Genomic DNA, 23173 nt, shown 5'->3' on the forward strand with positions numbered 1-23173 from the left:
TCGACTTTCCCATTATTCAATGCTCAAATGGACCGCATTTTATATGTGCGGCGTGCGTTCCAAGAATCGACAAATGCCCAGTTTGTATGAGCGGAGGCTTCCTACACAATCGTCACCTCGAAAACCAGCTGATGCCCTTTGCAACATCTTGCACGGTCCCAGGCTGCGATCGCAAGTGCCTTCCTTGGGCAATAAAAAGTCATGAGCGCCGATGCGCTCATAGCTTATTTCCCTGCTTTATCTGCGGGAAACAGGTCTCTCTCCATGGTCTCGCAAAGCATTACAGCAGCGAATGCTCATGTGTGTATCAGGTGCACGACCGTTCAGGGCATCAAAGAGAAAGCCTTTTAACAATAGGCAGCTTGCATCCCGTCTTGCCTTTAAGAGACGAAAACAGCATATGCCTCTACTCTCAGGGCGTTAACCTTTTATGCAAGCCGATAGGTGGGAACTTAAGCGAGCACCCTTATTGGGGCGTCGTTGCTGTACAAAAGCCGCGCAACACGCCGACAGCAGAACCTCCTTTTGTAACGCTTCGCGTCCACGACAAGACTGGGCAATCTTTGTCGTTTTTGTCGGTAACAATCAGAGCATTTAACGAGCTGAAACACGTTACGGCAGCGCATGCAGCCCTTATCCCCGCCATCAGCAATGACACGGAGCTCCATTGTAGCGTTCAAAGCAATAACATCTGGTTTTCCCCGCTATCAGGCATCCACTACGACGATGCGACAGATAATGACGATGACCTCGACAACGACGATGCGACATGACATGAAAAATGTGCTAATTTTCATCCGGGTCTCAGATTACCATAATCGACCCAGAATGCTATCACCTCCAAAAGCTCGTTCTTGCTCCCTTTAAACCACTCGCAATGTCCTTTGGTGGTTTTACAGCAGCACTCGATATGACCAAGCCATTTGTTTTTTGTCTTTAGTTCATTGTGTATCAAGTGCTCGCACAAGCGATGGCGGCTTACCTTCCAATACCCTTCTAAAGTAATAGGTTGTTTGCATTGCCTCTCCCACTGTTTTCCGCGCTTTACCGGTCCCACCTTTGTGTTTGTACAACCGATTTTATACTGTTCCAGTTCTACGGATTGATTTCCACTTTTCCGAAACATATATATATACCCCGGTTCGTCGTTGCCTTTTTCCTTGTCGGACAGCAGTACGCTAAGAACGCGAAGACAACTGTGTCCCTTTAGCCGATCGGCAATCAAATTTAAATCATGATCTGGTGAGCAACGTTTTGATGTGCGGACAGGGACAGGTGGCGGCTCAATACAAATAGGACCCAAAGGTTGCGGTAAATGGGTCTGCGATTCTAACGCTTGAGATTGCGATTGCAACCACTTGTTGCGCAATACTACTACAACCTTCTGGGGCAGAACGGACTTGATAAATAGGAAAAGTAAAGCACATATTGCTAGTAATTTAACGTGTCGCCAAAACTCGCATCTACGCATCTTACTGTTTCACCACAAATTACTGTAGCGACAGTGCGCCCGCATGTAGCGTGTTGTGTACTTTTACGACGTGCGAATAATTAGAGCTCTGAGGTATACTGCGAATAAATGGGCAACTCTTAATTTCGGCTTTATGCAAATTTGAATGATTAAATAATAAAAAGAAACAGATACTGAAAATAAATAGGCAACGTCTATGTCAGCTTTAGGCAGAATTGAATAATAAATAATAAAATAAATTAGATAATGCGAATAAATGGGCAACTCTTAATTTCGGTTTTTACGCAAAACTGAAAGATTGAATAATTAAATAATAAAAAGAAACAGATACTGAAAATAAATAGGCAACGTCTATGTCAGCTTTAGGCAAAATTGAATAATAATGCGAATAAATGGACAACTCTTAATTTCGGTTTTTACGCACAACTGAAAGATCGAATAATAAAAAATCGAAATGATGCATATAGGTAGGGAACGTCTAATGTCAGCTTTAGGCAAAATTGGATAAATGAACGACCAGAAGATAAGAACATCGAAATAATATATTGAGCTTGTTTTAACTTCAAAACTTTCCAACAACCAGCGGATCCTCTTCCAATTAGTTGGTCCTGCGGTTGCAGGTGGTGCCTCACCTCCCTAAAACCTCTGGACGCACTCTATTATCCAAGTGAGTACCGTTCCTTTATTTATTATTTTTTCCACAAATAGTGTAAAGAAAAATAAGAGTCCATAGGGTCTAGGGCTTTGCCGTCTTCAATAGTTTTGTATAAAAAGTCGGAAATAAATCGAAAAATTGACAATACAATCAATTTCTCAACCTATACAGCAGTATATATAGAAAAGTTTCAAGAGCGGGCTCAACCCCTGAGCCCATGGACGCAAATTTATGGAACCGTTTTCCCCTACATGTCGGTACAGATTCGACTTACATATCGTCTGCCTGACTCGATGAATGGAGGGCGTCCACAGGTGGGAGCTCGCCAGCGTTTCCTGAGCTGTCAGAATTCTGCTCTTCTGTTCACTGAGTCATCACCGAAATCTGGAAGATTCCCGGGGTTATGCCCCATATGCCCCATATGCCCCACATGCCCCATATGCCCCACATGCCCAAGAAGCAGGGCATTGTAGACCTGCACGACTTAGCCATGACAACAAGAATTTGATTTAGTGTGAACACACGATTTACAACCCTCACCCTGCCATCCGTCCTTCCTACGCACACACGCGCACACAAACACATACAAACACACCTTTCAGCGGCAATGAACGGCTCCGTAGACCCTTTCAAAGAAGTCGCAAAGTTTACAGACTATGCCGACTTCAAGCAGTGGTGCTCCCACAACAAACTCCCCCGTGGATACGCAAAGGCAGTTTGGGATTTCCACGAGAAGGAAGCCCGCGATATGGAATATAAACGCGAACGGCGCCACAACATTTTCGAGGACGGCGACCCTATCGCTGGAACCATCACGTCCCCTGCACTGCTCGACCTTCGCTTCGACGCACCCATCCGCAAGACCCTTGTTCTTGTCGGTCCAGCCGGTTCCGGGAAGGTTCGATGGGTTCTCGAAAACAGCCCCAAGCCGATCTACATCATTCGTTCCCCAAGCGACCTCCGCGGCTTCAGCAAGTTCCTGCAGCGATTTCCCGGTTACATCAAGTCGATGCTCTTTATCCAGATGGATTTCAAGAAATATCCTTATAACGAGCAGAGAAACGTGGTGGAAAGCCAAGTCCCCACTGCCCGTATTCCTTACCACGGACATGGGGTAAAAATCCCAGTCAATATTCAGAGGACATTTGTCTGGAGCGGCGACGGATTCCCGTTTGGAGAAGAAGCGGGGGTCAGGCGTAGGATGCATATAGTTAATACAAATCTTGCTGAGTAAGCACAGGCATCGAGGTGTCTGTGCTTAAAAGTAATGGAACAGTTTAGATTTTGATTTTTTCGCATGCATCATAAATCACTATATTACACAAATCACGCCAGGAAGTAGCGGCAGCCAGCGATTATCTAGCAGACGTCGGCTTTTTGCTTCGCCTGGTATCGATGCCCTGAGTCAAGCTGCTACGCAAACCCGGCGGAAAACTTGCTTCGTCCACAGGCGGTTGCCTACGGTACGCACGAGCGGCGTTAATTAAGTGTATTGCACGTTTCCAGGTAGTGGAGAAAATGCGCTGGACTTCAGTAAAAGATGTCTTCTGAGGAGCTGCTTGTCGTGCTTCGTTCAAAACAGTCCACAAATCTTTCATGAGCACCCGTAATGTATTGTCGTCCCAGCTAACCATTTCCTCATATGCCGTGCGCTTTCCGCCATCGGCGTGATTTGCGCCACCCTGAAAGGGGTCGGGTGTGGTCGTTGCTTGAAGGACGAGTACCCAGAGTGCCAAGAGATACGCACGTTCGACGTCACCATCATCCGCATCGCCGACGGTGCTAGCTTGAGACTCTGTATCAGCGCTACTTGTGTCGGCATCGTCATTTTCAGAGTGCTGGCTCTTGGCAATTAGCAGAGCAAACGGGTCGTCGTAATTTTGTAACTGGTCGTTCTTAGAGATATGAACCATTTCTGAAACTTAGCCAAGAATAAGTTTTCGACAGCCGGTCGACCGCACTAAATTTGCGCGGATGGAAATTGTTGGCTAGTGTTCATGAACTTACATTGCGATCTGCAGCATAGGATCTCGGACATGTTTATGCCGTGAAGTCTGTCTGCTGATGCAGGGGGCTTCTTAATCGCAGGTCTGTTTTGGCATCACCGACTTTTGTGGTCTGCCTGGTGCGGTGGCTTGTGTCAATTTTCATGACCGAGGATCCTTGTCGCTTCTCTCTCTCTTCTTTTGCAACTTTCTGATAAAGTCTCCAGAAGATCAGGGGACCGTAAGCCTGCGATATGAAGAAGACTGCACAGGTCACGACCGTCGTGGTGCTGTACCAGATCTTCCATTCGGTCCAATAACTAACGATGGCAACTATGCTGAATATCTGATTCAGAACCTTGCACGCAGTATCGATAGCGAACGTTGAGAAGAGTAGGCGCGAAAGCAGGCGAGTCTCTCCTCGCCAAACTCGATAGTAGACCAGTGAAATGTTTTCCACGAACTCGCAGAAAAGGAACCAGCCGTAGATACTGACCAGGATGCTTGCGCCAAACTCAGTGATTGGCTCGTTCGAAGGAGGGTCGTACAGGTAGATACACGCGAGGACGATTGTGCTGACATGATGCAGTAGACACAACATCGAGGTATCAACTTGCCTTCGATTGAATTAATGTTCGGCACATTAGCATGTGGTTGTGTCAAGGACATATCGATCGTCTTAAGCCCTCACCAGATAAGCTCAAACAAAAATGTCCCGCACGTGAACGTGATAAGGTATCGGATACAGATTACTGATCCCACTCATGTTCTGGTGTTGCGAATCCACAAGATATCCAAAAACGGGTAGATTCCAGCGAGCATTGAGAGAGGTTTGACGATGGCGTTCCAAGCATCCTTGACAGTTGCTCGACGGGCGGTGACCGAGAGGTTTGTGAACGAGGCACCAAACGTCTTGACAAGAATGTAGCTGTCGAGGGCTTTGGCAAGGACCAATATGCCGCCAAGTTGTCCAAGCAGGACGAAGAAGAGGTCTTGAGGAATCATGGCAGAAGGTTTTTGTCGCTGCAACTGGCTAGCTGCGTATTGCAAGCAGTTTATTGAGGGTCGTAGTTACTGGAATGAGTTTTTTGGGCTCAGTCGTGCGTTTGCGCGTGTCGTTTTTGAACCCATATGGACATTCCCTTCATCATTTTTGAGTTTCATGTGAGTTGAACTATTAAGCAATCACGTCTGTTGACTTTAAACGAGTAGTTACTCACTGACGTTACTCAATACGATCTTTAATGGTTTTTGCGTGTGGGAAATGTTTCGATAGCTTGTATCTCCATGGACTATCAGAAAACCTGGGGAGGAACCCGGCTCGCGTTCAGTGATTATGTAATATCATCCGCGCGGTCGGTCAAGCGTCTCGATCGATCGTAAGAGGAAAGAAGGGTAAACGAACACATAAATGATTGCCCATTTCTTACAATCGACCAGTTTATTTGGACTTGATGAAAACAACCGGATATGTGTATTTTGGAAAATATAAAAAACGATAATAAAGTTATTTGGTTAATAGCGGAAAATACGTCCGGTCGCTTAAAAAAGAAATGAGTATTATGGGTCAGATATAGTGCGAGTTTTATTGGGTTAGGACCCTATTGGGTTAGGACCTAACCCTAGGAACTCAAGTGAGGAAATAAATAGCAGAATTAAATGAAGAATTGATGAATAAAATAACAACAAATAGGAATACCGTTCATCCAAAAAGGCTGATAATTCACGAAATTACATTAATTCCACGAAAAGGGTATTTTACTTTGCAACAAACAAAAAAACAAAACCGGCAAGCAGTGAGGGTTAAAGATCGGGTTAGGGTTAGCGAGCGCCAAGACCTTGTTCGGCGGTCTTCATTGGGGTTAGGGTTAGGGTTCTTACCTGTCGAAAACAAATATGAACAAAACAACCGCCGCGTATTCCTCAAAGCGCGGTCGGTTCCAAAGGTTCTAGGGTTTTATTCTTAGTCTCAAACTCCTGGACCCGTTCCATTATCCGAGTGTGTTACTTTCTTTTTATTTATTTTCTTTTCAAAAGTAATGTAAGTAAAAATAAAAGTCAAGGGGGTCAACGGGTTTAAGGATTCCACAAGTTTTGCATAGAAAGCTAAAAATAAATTAAGAAATTGACATTAACGCCAATTATTCAATGTGTACATATATATATATGGAAAAGTTTCACAAACAGTCAACAGCTCTGCCCCCGGGGACGCGACTTTATGGAGCGGGTTTTGGCTACATTCGGCAGAGATATCTCAGTCAAATTCTCCGTCTGTCTCCATGAGTGGAGCGCGTCCCTCGGTTTCTCACCGAAAATATACCCAGTGTTCTGGAATAGGCCATGTGAAAGTGATAATGACATCGATTGAGCGCAGCACAATTTCACTTTTTCTGTAATTCCCTTCGCACTTGATTTATTGTTAAAGGTACTCACCTCGTCAGCGGGGTGCGTTTCCGGTTATTTTGCAGTAGAGTAGCGTGGTCAATTAAAATTATAGGTATCCGGAAAGTGATTATTCTAGTGATTCCTATTTCAATGTATGTTTATTCATATCCATCCCTTTTCTCATTAAACGCACATCTGGTGCCTCGCGGTATAGCCCTAAACCAACATGCGTTTAAAAAGACGTTTTTCTTTTAATGATATACTAATAAATCAACAACAACTAACGAAAAGCGGCAAAATGACGGACAAAAACAACAAGACTATAGACGCAGTGGTGAAGAAAACTGAAAAATTGATCAAAGCAGCGAGAGATGAGTATACAGACGGTTTCATTGCCGATAAATTGCACGACCTCGGGAACTTTCTGAGTCCGCTCGATTGCGATGACAAAGATGCTGCAGAGGAGCATCTAAAAAAAGAACTTGCAGAATGGCTTGCTTTTTATAAACGGAAGGGCGCGCTGGATGATGAAACAGAATCATGGTTCCAAGAAGCCGTGGACAAAATGTTGGAAAAGCATGTGCGCAAAATTGTGGATTAAGAATTACACTAAATACGCATGGTGGTTGGCAGTCTGTCGAACACATGGTAATAAAACACATAATGAATACACTTGGCAATGATGGTGCCATGTTTATTTATTATATAGTCCAATGGGAGTTAATGGTAACACCCTCTCCTCTAATTTTATAGTTCCCTTCTGACTTTGTTGATAGTTAGAGGTATCCGCCCACTGGGTGGGTGTGTGCCGTTCATTTTGCAGTAGCGAATCGCGGTCAAGTGGTTTATTCCTAGTTGTGCCGCCAGTCCACGGATTGTGTCGCTGTGAAACTTCTTTTCAAAACCGTGCACTTTATACGTTGCGTAATAATCAAAGTCCCTCCTACCTTTTTGCTTGATTGATTCGATTGCGGTGCCGGTCATGGTTTCTTTCTATACCTTAAGCCAAAGAAAAACATTTTTCATAGTAAACGCAAACGCACACATCATGTGCCTCGCGGTATATAGTTAAACCAACATGCGTTTAAAAAAGCGCTTTTATTAAGTGATAGACAAATATACCAACAACAACACGTACCCAAAATGTCAGCTGCACCCGCCGCAGTCGCCTATCCTTCGCGAACAACTGGAGCAAAATCCGCCCGGCGTCTACGGAAAACATTAAAAACGAAATCAGCAGCTGGAGAGGGCGGCACGCCAGCGGCTCATGTGAAACTGAATCTGAGCCAACGTCTCCAGCCTTTACTCAAAAAGGGAGTATGCCAACGAAATGCGTATAAACAAGTTGCTGAAATCACCCTTGCTGAACGCAAAAGAGCGCAGTTCACTATTGGCTTACCAAAATCAGCGTAAAAAACATGACGCTTTCGAAGGAAATTACATTTACAAGCAGCCGCAAGGCTACGGACGTCTTTATGTCGACGGCATTGGGCACCAGAACCTGTCAAAAAATATCAGAACTTACATCACAAACGGTTACTACACGGACATCGATGTTGTGAACTGTCAACCGACGCTGACTAGATTTCTTTTCCAGCTTTTCCATCTCCAATGTCCGCCGGATCTGGAGCGTTACTTGACAGATAAGGGCGCCGTTCTAGCAGAAAATGGGATAACGGACAAGAAAGTGGTGAACAAGTATTTAAACAAAAGCAAAAACGACGCACCGCACGCGTTTCTTAGAAATATCCACAAGGAGATTTACGAGAAGCTTGTGCCGCGCCTTCAGGAGTCGCCGGAGTTTAAGCCGCTGTGGCAGTGGGTCGAAGCTTCCGACAAGAAATACAACAAACGCGGCTCTTTTTTCTCGTACGTTGTGGCGAGTATCGAGAATCTTGTGCTTTCAGCAATGCACTGCTTTTTTACGAGAGGGGGTTTTTCGCCAGACAGCCTGATATTCGACGGGATGCTCGTAAAAGCCGACCCTCGAATAAACGACGACCTGCTGAGGGAATGCGAGCGTTTCATCGAAAAGCAAGTGGGTGCACAGGTGCAACTCGCGGTCAAGCCAATGGAATGTACTGTGGATTTTGACAAGGAAATCACAGTTGACACAAGCAACATTGTAATAGAGGGTAATAAAGAGCTGTCAAAGTTGATAGAGGAATCTCGGAGCGGCACTAGTGGACGGCTTGCTATACTCGCCATGTATTTGATGAAAGAGCGATACATTTGCATTCGGCGCAGGCAGTGGTTTAAATTCGAACAGCACAAGTGGACCGAGCTGGCAGGGTGCCCAAGCATGGACGCAATGGACTTGTTACTTTGTCCCATTAAAGAGTGGTACGACGCACTGCTTGTGGAATTGGATCGCATGCAGTGCGAAAGCGAGGATGAAGCCGAAAGACGGTACTTAAAAACTCAGGTTGAAAGAGTGGAAAGGGAGAAAAGGATGCGCGTCGAAGCGATTGAAGACTCGGGGATAAGGGTGAAAATCATGAAAGACTTAGAGGATCTAATGGACTCTTATACAAAAGACGTCGTTTTTGACACAAAACCGTATCTATTGTGCTTTAAGAACGGGGTGTACGATCTTTTACTAGACGAATTGCGGGATGGGTTGCCGGAAGATTATCTCACCATCGGCGTGCCGTACGCTCTTCCTGACTCTATGTGTCCTGACATCGACGCAAAGCTCGACGCTTTGCTAGAAAGCATCTTCCCTGATAAGGAAGTTCTTCTATACGTGATGCTGACGCTTTGCACATGTCTAGAAGGAATCAATCGGCACGAGCAATACTGGACGTGGCTGGGCGTTGGTCGTAACGGCAAGGGTATTCTCAAAGATCTAACGCAGCACACGCTTGGAGAAGAGCTGTGCAAGTTTCCAAAGCCAACAATTCTAACTACAAAACGGTGCGGGTCGAGCCAAGCGAACCCCGAGTTTGTCGACCTAAAAGGCGCACGAGCGGTATTCGTTTCTGAGCCGTGTGTCGGGGAGAAAATCAAAAGCGCAACCTTGCGTGAGCTTACCGGCAATGATAAATCCCGGCAACGAGGGTTGTACGGTGCGCAGGAGACCGTGAGCCCTGATTACAGCTTATTTCTCTTGTGCAACGGACGTCCAGAGATGGACGCCCCTGACACCGACGCGATTTGGGATAGGGAAAATAGCGTCCATTTTCCACACAAGTTTGTGGAAGATCCAAAACTGCCTCACGAGCGCCTGACTGACAAGGGATTGAAGCAAAAGCTCACAGAATACGCGCCGTATTTCATGCTCAAACTTTTGCAATGCTACAAGCAGTACAGGGAAAATGGATTCAAGTTGGATGCGCCACAAGGTGTTTTAGCGGTGAGCCGAGAATACCGGTTGGAAAACAACCCTGTCGAAAAGTTCTACCAGGAGCAAGTGGTAAAGGCGTCTGAGACAACTGCAAACGAAGGTTTTGAAGAGCTGGAGTCAAACAGCATGCTGCTGCCGGTCTCTCGACTCTGGTCTTTGTTTGAAAGGTGGAGAAAGGACAACACTGTGGCGGCAAGTATATCGGAAAATGGGTTCTATCAGAAGCTAGCGAAATTAGCCAAGTGTGATGGTTTAAAACCCGTGAAAAGAAAAGTGGATGGTGCAAGGGTTATGTGCTACGAGTGTATGGTTATTAGGGAGTATGAGTGGAGCGGCGTGGACAGCTGCTGGCGTTTAAATTAGGATTAAATACACATTGCCATTGAATTCCTGCTTACTAAGCTCAGGCACCTGGATGTTTGACAAGGCTTATCATTCGCCGGAATTTTGCAACCGCTATGTTCAATTGTTTTGCTTTTGATATATGATTTATTATTATTGTTGCCAAACGGTTGCGTTTAACAACAATTCATGGTTATTGTGCGTATAGCGCCACCGAGTTTCCTAGGTTCTACAGCAAAAACACAGCGTTATTCTTTTAAATCGACACGGACATAAAAGTGCGGTAACTTACTGTGGACGATTATTCCTGTTCTCTCGACGCAATCTCCTTCCAGTGGGGATCACGGCTCATAAAGTCGTCGAGTTGTTTCGCGCTAAGCCTTTGATGCGTTTCGATTATGTTTGCCTGCATCGTCGTACAGTCTGTGCAAAACTCGCTCGGCTCTACTGTCTGCCTGTCGCATCGTTGTTTAGGCTTATTTAATTGGTGGCATTTGCCGCAGCTTGTGCCATCCGCAATCAGTGGCTGACCACAGACATTTTTTTGCTCCCTTACAAATTCTGGAGTAAGGAGGGAAGGAAGGAAATGAGTCAACGCAATCACGACCTGTGGGCTAAAATACACGTAAAAGCTTACTTGGCTTTACACTACATGTTTCCGGCTCGACATGAGCGGCTGCTGCACAATCATTGTCTTGGGCACTTGAACGACTCGCTCCAGCTCCAGTATCCTGATCTAACTGTTCCTCGTCATACTGCCGAGAGGCGAACACTTCTTCCGCGATACGGCTGTGTTTCTTACGGAGCTCATTAGGAGGCACGGAGGTCCAGTCCGAAGTGTCTCCAAGAATAAATTGGGTTGCCCACTCAAGAGCATAGGGTCCACAACTGTTAGCGTCCGTTTGTTTCGGGATGAGCTTAGACGCTGTGACAGTGTCGATTGGGGGACACGGTATTGCAGTCACGGTGTCTTGAGTGACCACACGTTTGACCACCTTTTCCACCTCGTCGATGTGGGCTCCTTGATGGAAGGAGTCCGCAAATTCCCATCTCCACTCCTGAGCAGACATTTTGCTTGCGGTATAGACGACCCAGTGGTTTTTACCGCGGTTGAAGGGAGCCACGATTCTTTTGGTTTCGTCGTCAATGATACGGAAGCCTCCATCAAGGCTATCGACAACTGACAAATCCTCGTGGTTCGCTTTGGCGTGGTTCAAAAGATAGTAGAAGCAGGTGTCGTTGTACCACTCGGCTCGAAGGCGTTGTACCATGTCTTCATAAGATGTCTTGCTGATGCGATCAATGGACGCTGTACGTTGTGGTTTCCCCATTTTCGATAAAGATCGTTTTGGTGTGGAAGCCGAGGCGAAAAGCCTTTTTCCTTTAAGCGCCGGAGTCCTAGGGGTTGGGTACGGGTTGAGCTTACGGTCCCGAGTTGGAGGTGTCCCAGTGAACGGGGTCGACGCCACGGGCGATCGGGCGACTTGTTCATCGACAGGCGAAGCAATAACTTCCTCCGCAAATGTCGGGAGGGTCACACTGTTCCATTTCGTCCATTCTGCCGGCGATACGCTTTTGCTGCGTCGGATTCTCCGCAGGACTGCGTTCCAGGTACGTGCAGTGATTTGCAAAACGCCTTTCTTTGACAAGAATTCTAACCCATCAGATTCAAAGTTGAAAAGCAAGATTCCCTTTCCGATTGCGTCGACCAAATCCCTGAATCGCTTCCCTGCATTCACTTGTCGGCGAAAGACCTTGGTGTTTTTGGGGATGATGCCTTCCCTCGTCATCCAGGTAAGAACTGCGTTCGTGAATTTGCCGTCATCTTTGATTATCGTGTAAGGTCCGGACGTTCTGCGAATCAGTACCTCGCGCATCCCGTAGTCTACGCATCTGTCGTACGCGTTTGCAAGAGCAACTGCACAGACATATGACTGAAAAATGGCAATATCTCTGTGCAAAAGTTACAATGAGTGACTTTTCTTTGTCAATGTGGTATTATCGAAGCAATTTACCTGTTTCCGGTGCATTTCTCCATTCTGTGCCATGCGACGGTCAGAGCTTTGTCGGCAGTTTCTTCGGGAGCACTCAGATCGATTTCCATAAGATCAGTATGTTCCAGACCTTTACTGGTTAAAAAATATGTCGGATGTAAGCTCTGTGTTCCCCTGAATTTACCGGTAGTAATGCCTGTGTAGAAGCCACCCATTACCTAACCAGCGTGACACACTCTTCTAACTCGGCAGCTGTTATCTCTTCCAATTTCTCCAACAACCTCGTGATGAATGTGTCTTTACTCGAAAATGTTTCGTCATCTGATGAAGGGGGTGTCCCACGGGGTGTCCCATTGCGCGAACGGGTCCCCGTTTTCGAGGGTTTTGTGACGTGGTTTATGCTTTGCTTGCGCTTTTTTTTGCGCTTCTTTGCTGGACGGTGTGCCTTGTTGTCATCATGTTTTGGTATCTTTCTCTTGTCACCAGTTGTTTCGGTGTCGTCCGTTTCTTCGCCCGATTCCTCGTCTTCGTCCGAGTTCCTCTCCGTTTCCGTGGCGTCCTTCCCTTCCCCACATTCCTCGTCTTTGTCTGAGTTCCTCTCCGAGGCGTCTTCGGTGTCCAAGTTCACGTTTGGTGCAAGAGGTGCTGCACCCTCTTCCGACTTGTCCCTAGTTTTTTCTTCTGGGTCCGAGCTGATTGTTGCTACGCGCTCGTACACTTGAACTCTCCGTTCGTCGGCGTGATCCTCTGTCGTATACTTTGCAAGACTCGTTTTATCAACAGATGACCTAGTAAAAGGTGTGGACTTTAGACGTTTTTAAGCTTATGGCTCCAGAAAGCGACAGACTTTACCGCACGCTTCTTTCCATCACTAAGCGGGTTACACCTTTCTGTGCCAGGATCGCCACGAATAGTCCTATGACAGACGTCAAGGGTTCTTCAAACGTCACGTCTTGCAGTGGAAAGTAATGGACAACAGTGCCAGTTGTAAGCGATTCCAGGGTTCCGTTTATTTTTGTATAGACTGGCGGCGCTGTGCCTTGTATCCATCCGCGCATGGTCTCGTGTATTGTCCTCATAACCTCGTTCCTGTCGTCTTCAAGATTAGGTATATCATCGAGAGAATAAAGGTCGGAAACTGTTTTTCGGATGAGGTGGTGGGCATCATCTTTTCCAGAGTTGCCGATAAATCGCAAGAGGTCCTCAAATGACTTCAGGAGACTGAGCACAGGTTCTCCGGCGCTGCCCATACGCGCCCGCTCGTAGCCTGTCAAGAACTTGAGCAGTCTGATGCTCAGAGTGTCTGCGGTCCATAGTGCTTTCCCGGCGTCGTCGCTTCCTTTTTTTTGAAGAAACCTAATGGACGTCGGGTCGCCACGATAAGAATCGCGGAAATCTTCCAGTTGTTCGAGGGAGATGTGTTCTTTGTTGAGGAGCGCTTCTAGCTCATTCAACATTGCGATATCTGAATTGTCTGCACCGTCCATATCTTGTTACTGGTCCGAAATGGGAAAAGGGGGTGTAAGCGTCTTTGTGTTGTTTCCGACAGCCTGTGGTATAAGTGCACCGAAGCGGAGAGTTGTCCATTTTGCTGACTAAGCAGATGAGGATGACTCAGCACAGACACTCGGGTGCTGGAGGTTCCTAAAGCTATACTGTTCTGCAAACTTATCACAGGTCTTTCAGTGAGCACGGAGGGGGATACTCGTTTTGCCCTACTAACATCCCGCTTGTTACCATCGCGTATTCCAATCGCACAGGGGGCGACAGCGCACTTGCCAAAAGGTACTTGCCGCGGCGGAAAAACCTAGACAACAGACTCGGATTTGACGAAAGGTCCTTTTACAGATTGTGGAGTTGATCACTGTATCTCTTTCAGTTATGTCGTTTCTCGGCATGGCACTAAAAGCAAACATATCACCGGCACCGGCGACTAAGCCTGCCCTTCTTACAAATCTCGTAATTCCACCTCTACGGGATTCCAGCGCGCGCTGTTCAAGTCCAACACTGGCAACTGCTGTCACCGACCGCGACGTCGCCTTTCGCTTCTTGACCTGCAACGGCATCGAGTAGCGGAGAGCATCGCGCAAGACTTTGTTGCTGATTGACGGCACACTTGTCTGCAGCGTCTCCAATCATCAACACGAAAGCCGGGGTCACTCTGTCATGCCGGCAAGACGATAAGATTAACCGATGCCGGAGCTTGCGTGGATGCTCCTTTTGGCTGGCGCCTGCTGTTTGGAAGGTCACGCTAAAACGTGGTCGGCGACAAGACCTCAAAGGTCTTGCAACGGTTTGTAGTGTTCTTGGCGTTGATTCCTATTCTTTTTCCTAAGCGTTACACGTGCTAACAGACGCTTTACTCTTGCTTGCAAACAGAACATTGCGGCGGAATAACACATGAAACGCCAACGGCAACTAACAGACCACTCAACGATGCGCACAAGTTTGCATCCATGCGCGCCTTTTTTCACCAGTGTGATGCAAGGGGTTTCACAAAGCGAAGTGTTTCATTTGTGCGATTGCTAGGGTAAGTGGCAAAACCCTATAAACCGAAAACGTGCCTGCTCTTTCCACGTCTCAATCCCTTTACAGTCATCTAAATCATGTCCCTTATTGTCGCTGCACATCCTGTCCCGTTCAACGTGATTCAGGAGCTTGTTGGAAGCAAAACACTTCCCGTCCTTACAGGTATGTGCAATCTAAGCGTGGATCAAAATGTCACTTTACAAACTCTAACCGGAGCCACTCTCTTAGATACCAACTCGCACCGCTTTTATCTCCTGAAAGACTCGTGCGCCGGTTTTGCAGTCAACTACAGCAAAGTTCGGAGCATCATTCAGAGGGGCAAGCTCGCCATTACTAAGCTGGTGCTCAGTGGGCAGGAGCTACACCAGTTTAAAAGCATTGCCTTCTACGAAACTACGGCTTCGCACCTTGCCTTTGTCGATCAAACTGGTTTTGCGCAACTGCTACAGTTGTGCGGAGTCTCCGAAGCTGCTCGCGAGGGATTGTTGCGGGTAGAGGAGAACTCGGTGTCTTTTACACAAGGTATGTAGTAGTCTCGACCTAGATGACCCAGACGGACCCAGTTTGCAAAGCTCGGGAGCGCAACCTGGCTCCAAACCTTGCATCGCCGTTTGGCAGGGCGCCCTAGGTCGCTTAGGGTTAGGGTTAGGGTTAGTCCATGCTTTTATCGCCGCGCATTACTGATGGTCATAATCTGTCCCATTGTTTAGTTGCTGTTTCGCCTGCAGCCACACCAACTACACCAATATCGTCTGGTGCGGATGTTCCGTATCCCTCGCCGCCATCAGGAAGTGCCGCCTTTACGCCAGCGTCACACCCTAGTGGTACTGTTGGAACCAATGCTCCGTTATTCGAGCCGCGAGCCACACGCGACTGTGAGATGTCGGAGCAATCAACCCGCGAAACGAGCTTTAACAGAAGCTTCAACACCGAGTTCAACACCGGCACAAGCGACGCAGCATTCAGCGATGACGAAGACACAATTGAGTCGGATCTGCGACTTTCTAGAAGGGAAAAAATGACGGATGTAGACGACGCGGACCTTGCAAACGGAATAAAGTCGGTCATCAAATTCAAGTGGTAAGTACACTTGTAGATACAATCTTGGTTTCTTCCTGCGCCCTGTTTTACAAGGCGACTCAACTAAGCGTTGTTCTTGATACACTGTAGTTACACACTCCAGGACTTTGAAATGACGACGTTGAACCACTCCGAGTTCCACCACTTGCGAGAGTTTTTCAGCACCCCACGACCGCGCGCCAAAGGAATCAACCGAGTGCGCAATCCTCAGACGATCGCCAAGAGTCGTGAACGAATTTGCGGGTTTCTCGGCTGGCTGAAGCAATCGGGACGCGTAAAGCAACCATCGTTTAAAGACTTTCACGACTTGGACCTTTTCTTGGTGAGCGTCCCTCCCTTATTTGACAAGTGACATTTTTGGTAATATGTCCATAACATTTGTCGCTCACCTGGTCGGTTAGGACAAGTATGTAGAAGGATATCTCGTAGGAATTCGCGGGCTGTCACACGGCTCCGTCGCAAACGCCATCACAGCTGCGATAGATGTGCACAAATTTCTAGAGTCGGAATCGTCTACAAGACTGCCGGGAACAAAAAAGTCGATGAGCATCACACGTCTTCAAAGCTACCGAAACAGAAAGCAGACTCTTGCAGAGCGAGAGCGTCAAGCCACTGTAGATGAGGATGGATCGACAATTTTATGGGAGCAAGTTTGTAATGTGCTTCGGCAGTACACGCAGCCAAAAGAACATTAACATATTCCACTCCAGTTTCTAGAAGCGATTCGCTGCCAGAAAAAAGTGGTCGACAGCCTGCTAGTTGACGCACAGGACAGCCGGCTTCCGGCGCAAGTGCAAAAATACTTGGCGCTCGCTTTCTACGCGGCGATTCCACCCTCCAGAAGCAAAGAGATTCGACTTCTTTTGGACCGAATCCTTACCGAGTCAGAAAGTCGAACCTCGCTACAAAATCACATCACCCTTGTTCAGGGGCGCCATGTGATTGTTGTAAGGTATGTGGATATGGTGGCGAGCGGTCATTTTTCCGCGGAACACTACCTTATCGTCTTTTGTTTCCACCCTCTTTTTCTTCCAGCGACTACAAAAACAGTCTTTATAATGGGACAAGAGACGCCATCGAACTCCCTGACGATTCAAGCATAATTTTAAAGTATCTTACATACTTTCTCCAGCCGATAGTTCGTGCGCGAGTTACGTCGGGGAAAAAACACGGCTATCTTTTCTGCAAAAACAACGGTGACGCATTCGACAGCGCGGGCGAATGGTCGGCGTATCTCGCCAGGATTGTCGAAAAGCACATCGGAATCGCCAACATTTCCAGTAACGCCTTGCGCCATTCTTTCACGACGTATATGGAGTCTGCAGTGGAAAGTGACCATGTTCGGCTACGCGAGAGCACCGCGTACGCAATGCGCCATAACATCAGGTATAGTACCGCAATGGCTATCTGCGGAGTGTGAGGACAGTATTGGGACTGAATTCTTGACATCTGTAAAGGATCCAGCAACACACATACAACAACACCCCGTCTATAGAACGCAAAAGAAAAGCGGTCGACTTTGCTAGTCGCGTGTTCAAGCGCATAGTGCTGGAAGATTCGGCAACGGAAGCGGACTCCGACAACGGCGCACCACCCCTTGGAGCACTTGTAGGAACGAAACTGCTAAATGGACGACCTGGATTTGGAAAAGTAGTGCGTATCGAGAACGCCAACGCCATCATAATGCTATTAACGCCGCGCCAGACCGAAGGGGCAACTTTGAGCGAATATGTCGCTGACATCGGAAGTCTATTACGACGCAACATAGCTAGGGAGATTCTTTATCCTATTGATGGTGTTTATACTAGAGAGCAAGGGGTGTATGAGGTCTTTACGTCTTTAGAAGATGTGAAAAGGATGTTGGTACGGTAGCTGTCGATTCGTGGGAGCTTTGACGCGTGACGCGTGACGAGCTGTTAACAGCAATGAAAAAAGCGATTGTCCAATTTCAGAAGCAAAGAGATTCGACTTCTTTTGGACCGAATCCTTACCGAGTCAGAAAGTCGAACCTCGCTACAAAATCACATCACCCTTGTTCAGGGGCGCCATGTGATTGTTGTAAGGTATGTGGATATGGTGGCGAGCGGTCATTTTTCCGCGGAACACTACCTTATCGTCTTTTGTTTCCACCCTCTTTTTCTTCCAGCGACTACAAAAACAGTCTTTATAATGGGACAAGAGACGCCATCGAACTCCCTGACGATTCAAGCATAATTTTAAAGTATCTTACATACTTTCTCCAGCCGATAGTTCGTGCGCGAGTTACGTCGGGGAAAAAACACGGCTATCTTTTCTGCAAAAACAACGGTGACGCATTCGACAGCGCGGGCGAATGGTCGGCGTATCTCGCCAGGATTGTCGAAAAGCACATCGGAATCGCCAACATTTCCAGTAACGCCTTGCGCCATTCTTTCACGACGTATATGGAGTCTGCAGTGGAAAGTGACCATGTTCGGCTACGCGAGAGCACCGCGTACGCAATGCGCCATAACATCAGGTATAGTACCGCAATGGCTATCTGCGGAGTGTGAGGACAGTATTGGGACTGAATTCTTGACATCTGTAAAGGATCCAGCAACACACATACAACAACACCCCGTCTATAGAACGCAAAAGAAAAGCGGTCGACTTTGCTAGTCGCGTGTTCAAGCGCATAGTGCTGGAAGATTCGGCAACGGAAGCGGACTCCGACAACGGCGCACCACCCCTTGGAGCACTTGTAGGAACGAAACTGCTAAATGGACGACCTGGATTTGGAAAAGTAGTGCGTATCGAGAACGCCAACGCCATCATAATGCTATTAACGCCGCGCCAGACCGAAGGGGCAACTTTGAGCGAATATGTCGCTGACATCGGAAGTCTATTACGACGCAACATAGCTAGGGAGATTCTTTATCCTATTGATGGTGTTTATACTAGAGAGCAAGGGGTGTATGAGGTCTTTACGTCTTTAGAAGATGTGAAAAGGATGTTGGTACGGTAGCTGTCGATTCGTGGGAGCTTTGACGCGTGACGCGTGACGAGCTGTTAACAGCAATGAAAAAAGCGATTGTCCAATTTCAGCGATTGGAATTGTGTTAAGGAATGAAAGAGCGATTGCGACGCTCAAGGGGGATACGATTGAAAGGGGGGGGGGGGGGGGGGTGAAAGAGCGATCGTCAGCTATGGGCTTTGTACTAAAGAATGAAAGAATGAATGAAAGAGCGATTGTCGCGTTAAGATCGACACGATGAAAGGGAAGAAAGAACGATTGTCGCGTTAAGGTCACACGCACGATGAAAGGGGATGAAAGAGTGATTGTTCCTTTCAAAGTCAACAGGATGAAAGGGGAAGAAAGAGTGATTGTTCCATTCAAAGTCAACACGATGAAAGGGGAAGAAAGAGCGATTGTTCCATTCAAAGTCAACACGATGAAAGGGGAAGAAAGAGCGATTGTCCCTTTGATGTCAGCTTTTTTCTTGACCCTAGATAGAAAAGATAGATGTCCTTTTTTATCTTTGGTTATGGATTTAAATCTGTTGATTTTGCAAATTTGTATTTCTAAGTTTCTATAAGTTCTACATGACGGCGTGACTAGAAAACGGATTTTGCTATAAGGCATCCAGGTCTGTAGGGTCAAAACAGTTGAGTTTCTTCCGCTCCCTGCCGCCTCTCTGATCAGATGGTTTCATTTTAAATCCTTTGTGAACAAGGGCAACTGAGCTTCGTCCAATATCCCCATTTAATTCTGAATCAGGTTGAAGAGGGCACTCAATGGCTTGCTGATTGTCGAAAAGGAGAAATTGTTTTCGATGGCGAGCGTATATACGAGTAATTGGAAGCCGTCTCGGTGACTAACCTGGGGGAGCCCAGTTTAAGGTTTTTCTCAAGGAGTTTAATACTTTCGTTGAACCACGCGCCCTGGCTCAGGCGAGTGATTTGGACGGTTATCTTTGCAGACATGTTTTGCATAATTGTTAATATGTAAAGGTTTACTAAATGTAAATAGCATCATATCTTTAAATACTGTTTTTGCAACACGCGGAGCGTCACTTGTTTGAGCGTTTAACTTAAAGAGAAACTAACCGACATCTACCGTCTGCATAGCGCACTTGCCCCTCCCCCCCCCCCCCCTCTCATGGAGCGGTATTTTGGAGCACCGCGCTTTTCCAGACTCTTGCAGGCTTTGGATGAGAAAGGAGAAATTGGCGTTCAATAGTTCATATACTGCTTAGTCAGCACGAGCACCTTGGTGTTTTGGACAGGATGTTCTAATCTTCGGGCAGGAACACAAAAGCAAAGCCTTCGCAGAAATCTAGTTGGTCGTATTTCTTGATACAAGCAAGTGCAATGACGCCAGTGGGGTTATTAAGGATTTCATCATAAGTTTCTTTCCCAAAGCTTGGCACCAATTCTTGAAAGAAGTCAGCCGCAGAATAAACTGGATACAAGCCTTTGGTCCCTTCAAAACAGAATTTATACACCGGTTTGGCACTTCTAGAACACGCTTCTCTTGCGCTTTCACGCACGGCGTAATGTGCGTCCTGAAGTCTGTAATGGAAGTAGTCATACATCCTGCTTAAACGTTTTTGTTTCCTTTTGCTGCATGATTTGAACAAGTCGTTTCCGATGCGATGGTCTCCGTGCACTGGATAGCGCACCGTATCGACAAATTCCCAGAATTCACTTTCAAGCTCCAGCTGCGTGCGTTTTGTTTTGGTCATTATGTGTTTATTAAATGTATATAACCGTATATCTTTAAATAGACTTTTTGCAACGCGCCGTTTCCCAATTTATACAAATAATCGACGCGAAACCGATGCAAAATCTGATGTAACATGCGCCGAAAACCGATGCAAATTCCGCATCAAAACCGATGCAACTATTGTCTCCATATATAAGCAACCAATCCGATGCAAATTACATAGGTGATTTCATATCCGGTGCAAATGACAGAACATGACCTCATATCCGATGCAAGTCTAGGACTATATAAAAGAGGGTTTTCTGCTGTTTTTCGTTGAAGAAATAAATACAATGATCGACAAAAACATCTGCGGGTGCATAAGAAAATGCGAATGCGACGATGAATTGAAAGCGAAAATGGTCATCGTTGCCAATGTTGGAGATATAGTAAATCTTATAGAAGGAGTTTGTAGTGACATTCACCTGGCGGCATCTGTCACACAAGATGCACAGCAGCTTGCAGGGGTATGCAGCGGTGAGACTGAAGACCGACTGGGCTCGCTGCTCTACCATTTAAGGAGCCCTATGATTGTGGATTACACAAAAGCGCTGCTGAAGACCGCGCGCGAGCTTCAAGAGCTTTTGATATCAGGTAACGAGGTACACAGATATGTCAGTGCGATTTACTTCCCGCCGCCTAAACGTAGATAGACTACACTATGTTTGTATTTTTGCTAATGTTTAAAATCACATGTTTCGTAATTATTGCTTTTATTCTCAATATTTGCGAACCCATGCTGCACGTGGCTGCCCCAAAACATTTCCTGGACCGTTAGATGAAACAAACGTCTTTTAATAACGAGATGGTAATTTTGTACTTTACTCGCATGGGCACGCCGCCTTTTGCTCTTCTGCTTTTTTCATTCATTCGGTAGTGTGTTTTCAGCTATTTTTTGAGACCGTCATGTTGTTGCGCTGTCGATTTTGCAATTAGTCAGCTGAGGCACCGAGGTGTGCGTTTTTGGGTCCAAGATTGTGCTTTTTCTCCTATTGTTTACCTCGTTGATACAGCCCGACTAATGGCTCGGTTCCTGAAGGTAGGTTTCCTGGGCATCTCATACTTTTATAAGAAGTCTTCTCTTACCCGCCGCAAGTCACTACAGATACAGGGGTCCGCACCGTCCTCGATATCCGCGATGTCGATGTTGCTTTCCTCGCAAAGATCATACATCTGTTTGAGACAATGGTCGTGATGTTCCGCTTTTTCACGGAGTCGATTCCATCCCTCATAAAGAACCTCACCCCGGTTTTTGCGTAGTATTTCCAGAATATCCTCAAACGACTCATAAAGGGACCACGAGTTCACTCCCAATGCAACAATCGTTCTTTGATACGCATAATTCCTGTTACAGAGCTGTCGGGCAATGCACATACACGTCGCGCTTTTCGACAGATTGTCGTGTGCCTTTTTTAGATCGTTCATTGACTCAATTATTGTGTTTTCCTGCAGTCCCCGGAGTTCTTCTTTCAGCCGGGACACCTCTGCCTGTAGGTCCTGGTGTTCGTTTTGCTGTTCGTCTTGTTCTCTGTTTGTCTCAGCGTCACCTTTCTTTATGTTTTCTGGTTTTTCCGACATTTAGCGGATTTGGATATGATAGACACTTACTTTTTAATTATAGGTTCGCAAGCGCACCTATTTCTCCCCGCAGGAAAAAAACTAGGAGAGATGATATACAGCTAGTGCTTTTATATCTATAACAAAAGACGATCAGATGTCAGACCCCTCTATAGAAAACGCGATGGAAAACGCAGTCATCACAATCGAGCAGCGCATCGACAAAGACCTGATGAGCTGTGTCATCTGTTTGGATGAGCTCGACTTTCCCATTATTCAATGCTCAAATGGACCGCATTTCATATGTGCGGCGTGCGTTCCAAGAATCGACAAATGCCCAGTTTGTATGAGCGGAGGCTTCCTACACAATCGTCACCTCGAAAACCAGCTGATGCCCTTTGCAACATCTTGCACGGTCCCAGGCTGCGATCGCAAGTGCCTTCCTTGGGCAATAAAAAGTCATGAGCGCCGATGCGCTCATAGCTTATTTCCCTGCTTTATCTGCGGGAAACAGGTCTCTCTCCATGGTCTCGCAAAGCATTACAGCAGCGAATGCTCATGTGTGTATCAGGTGCACGACCGTTCAGGGCATCAAAGAGAAAGCCTTTTAACAATAGGCAGCTTGCATCCCGTCTTGCCTTTAAGAGACGAAAACAGCATATGCCTCTACTCTCAGGGCGTTTACCTTTTATGCAAGCCGATAGGTGGGAACTTAAGCGAGCACCCTTATTGGGGCGTCGTTGCTGTACAAAAGCCGCGCAACACGCCGACAGCAGAACCTCCTTTTGTAACGCTTCGCGTCCACGACAAGACTGGGCAATCTTTGTCGTTTTTGTCGGTAACAATCAGAGCATTTAACGAGCTGAAACACGTTACGGCAGCGCATGCAGCCCTTATCCCCGCCATCAGCAATGACACGGAGCTCCATTGTAGTGTTCAAAGCAATAACATCTGGTTTTCCCCGCTATCAGGCATCCACTACGACGATGCGACAGATAATGACGATGACCTCGACAACGACGATGCGACATGACATGAAAAATGTGCTAATTTTCATCCGGGTCTCAGATTACCATAATCGACCCAGAATGCTATCACCTCCAAAA

At 46.7% G+C, this 23173-nt stretch overlaps 7 protein-coding genes across 7 annotated transcripts; 4 read left to right on the plus strand and 3 right to left on the minus strand.

The window, feature by feature from the left end:
* Positions 1-264: 264 nt before the first annotated feature.
* Positions 265-773, plus strand: EV422DRAFT_508707 (uncharacterized protein; the record flags this gene model as incomplete). The annotated part of the gene is made up of 2 exons (XM_053068774.1): positions 265-300; positions 417-773. The coding sequence occupies 2 exons, from the start codon at positions 265-267 to the stop codon at positions 771-773; spliced, it is 393 nt and encodes a 130-aa protein (XP_052922854.1).
* Positions 774-2733: 1960 nt separating this feature from the next.
* On the plus strand, positions 2734-3360 carry EV422DRAFT_570359 (uncharacterized protein; the record flags this gene model as incomplete). Its single annotated transcript, XM_053072867.1, has 1 exon — positions 2734-3360. The coding sequence occupies one exon, from the start codon at positions 2734-2736 to the stop codon at positions 3358-3360; it is 627 nt and encodes a 208-aa protein (XP_052922855.1).
* Positions 3361-3481: 121 nt separating this feature from the next.
* Positions 3482-5116, minus strand: EV422DRAFT_508709 (uncharacterized protein; the record flags this gene model as incomplete). The annotated part of the gene is made up of 4 exons (XM_053068775.1): positions 3482-4021; positions 4134-4141; positions 4232-4686; positions 4899-5116. 4 exons carry the CDS (start codon positions 5114-5116, stop codon positions 3482-3484), a joined length of 1221 nt encoding a protein of 406 aa, XP_052922856.1.
* A 2710-nt stretch (positions 5117-7826) lies between these two features.
* On the plus strand, positions 7827-10205 carry EV422DRAFT_508711 (uncharacterized protein; the record flags this gene model as incomplete). Its single annotated transcript, XM_053068776.1, has 1 exon — positions 7827-10205. One exon carries the CDS (start codon positions 7827-7829, stop codon positions 10203-10205), a length of 2379 nt encoding a protein of 792 aa, XP_052922857.1.
* A 280-nt stretch (positions 10206-10485) lies between these two features.
* Positions 10486-13665, minus strand: EV422DRAFT_508712 (uncharacterized protein; the record flags this gene model as incomplete). Its single annotated transcript, XM_053068777.1, has 5 exons — positions 10486-10745; positions 10822-12077; positions 12200-12313; positions 12397-12966; positions 13031-13665. The coding sequence occupies 5 exons, from the start codon at positions 13663-13665 to the stop codon at positions 10486-10488; spliced, it is 2835 nt and encodes a 944-aa protein (XP_052922858.1).
* A 1119-nt stretch (positions 13666-14784) lies between these two features.
* Positions 14785-18770, plus strand: EV422DRAFT_570363 (uncharacterized protein; the record flags this gene model as incomplete). The annotated part of the gene is made up of 10 exons (XM_053072868.1): positions 14785-14869; positions 14936-15229; positions 15418-15787; positions 15878-16109; positions 16498-16739; positions 16823-17173; positions 17245-17650; positions 17828-17850; positions 17934-18284; positions 18356-18770. The coding sequence occupies 10 exons, from the start codon at positions 14785-14787 to the stop codon at positions 18768-18770; spliced, it is 2769 nt and encodes a 922-aa protein (XP_052922859.1).
* A 2729-nt stretch (positions 18771-21499) lies between these two features.
* On the minus strand, positions 21500-22088 carry EV422DRAFT_508714 (uncharacterized protein; the record flags this gene model as incomplete). The annotated part of the gene is made up of 2 exons (XM_053068778.1): positions 21500-21543; positions 21632-22088. 2 exons carry the CDS (start codon positions 22086-22088, stop codon positions 21500-21502), a joined length of 501 nt encoding a protein of 166 aa, XP_052922860.1.
* Positions 22089-23173: the final 1085 nt, after the last annotated feature.

Source organism: Fimicolochytrium jonesii, assembly GCF_025526975.1.
Source record: "Fimicolochytrium jonesii strain JEL569 chromosome Unknown EV422scaffold_25, whole genome shotgun sequence".
Taxonomy (NCBI): Eukaryota; Fungi; Chytridiomycota; class Chytridiomycetes; order Spizellomycetales; family Powellomycetaceae; genus Fimicolochytrium; species Fimicolochytrium jonesii.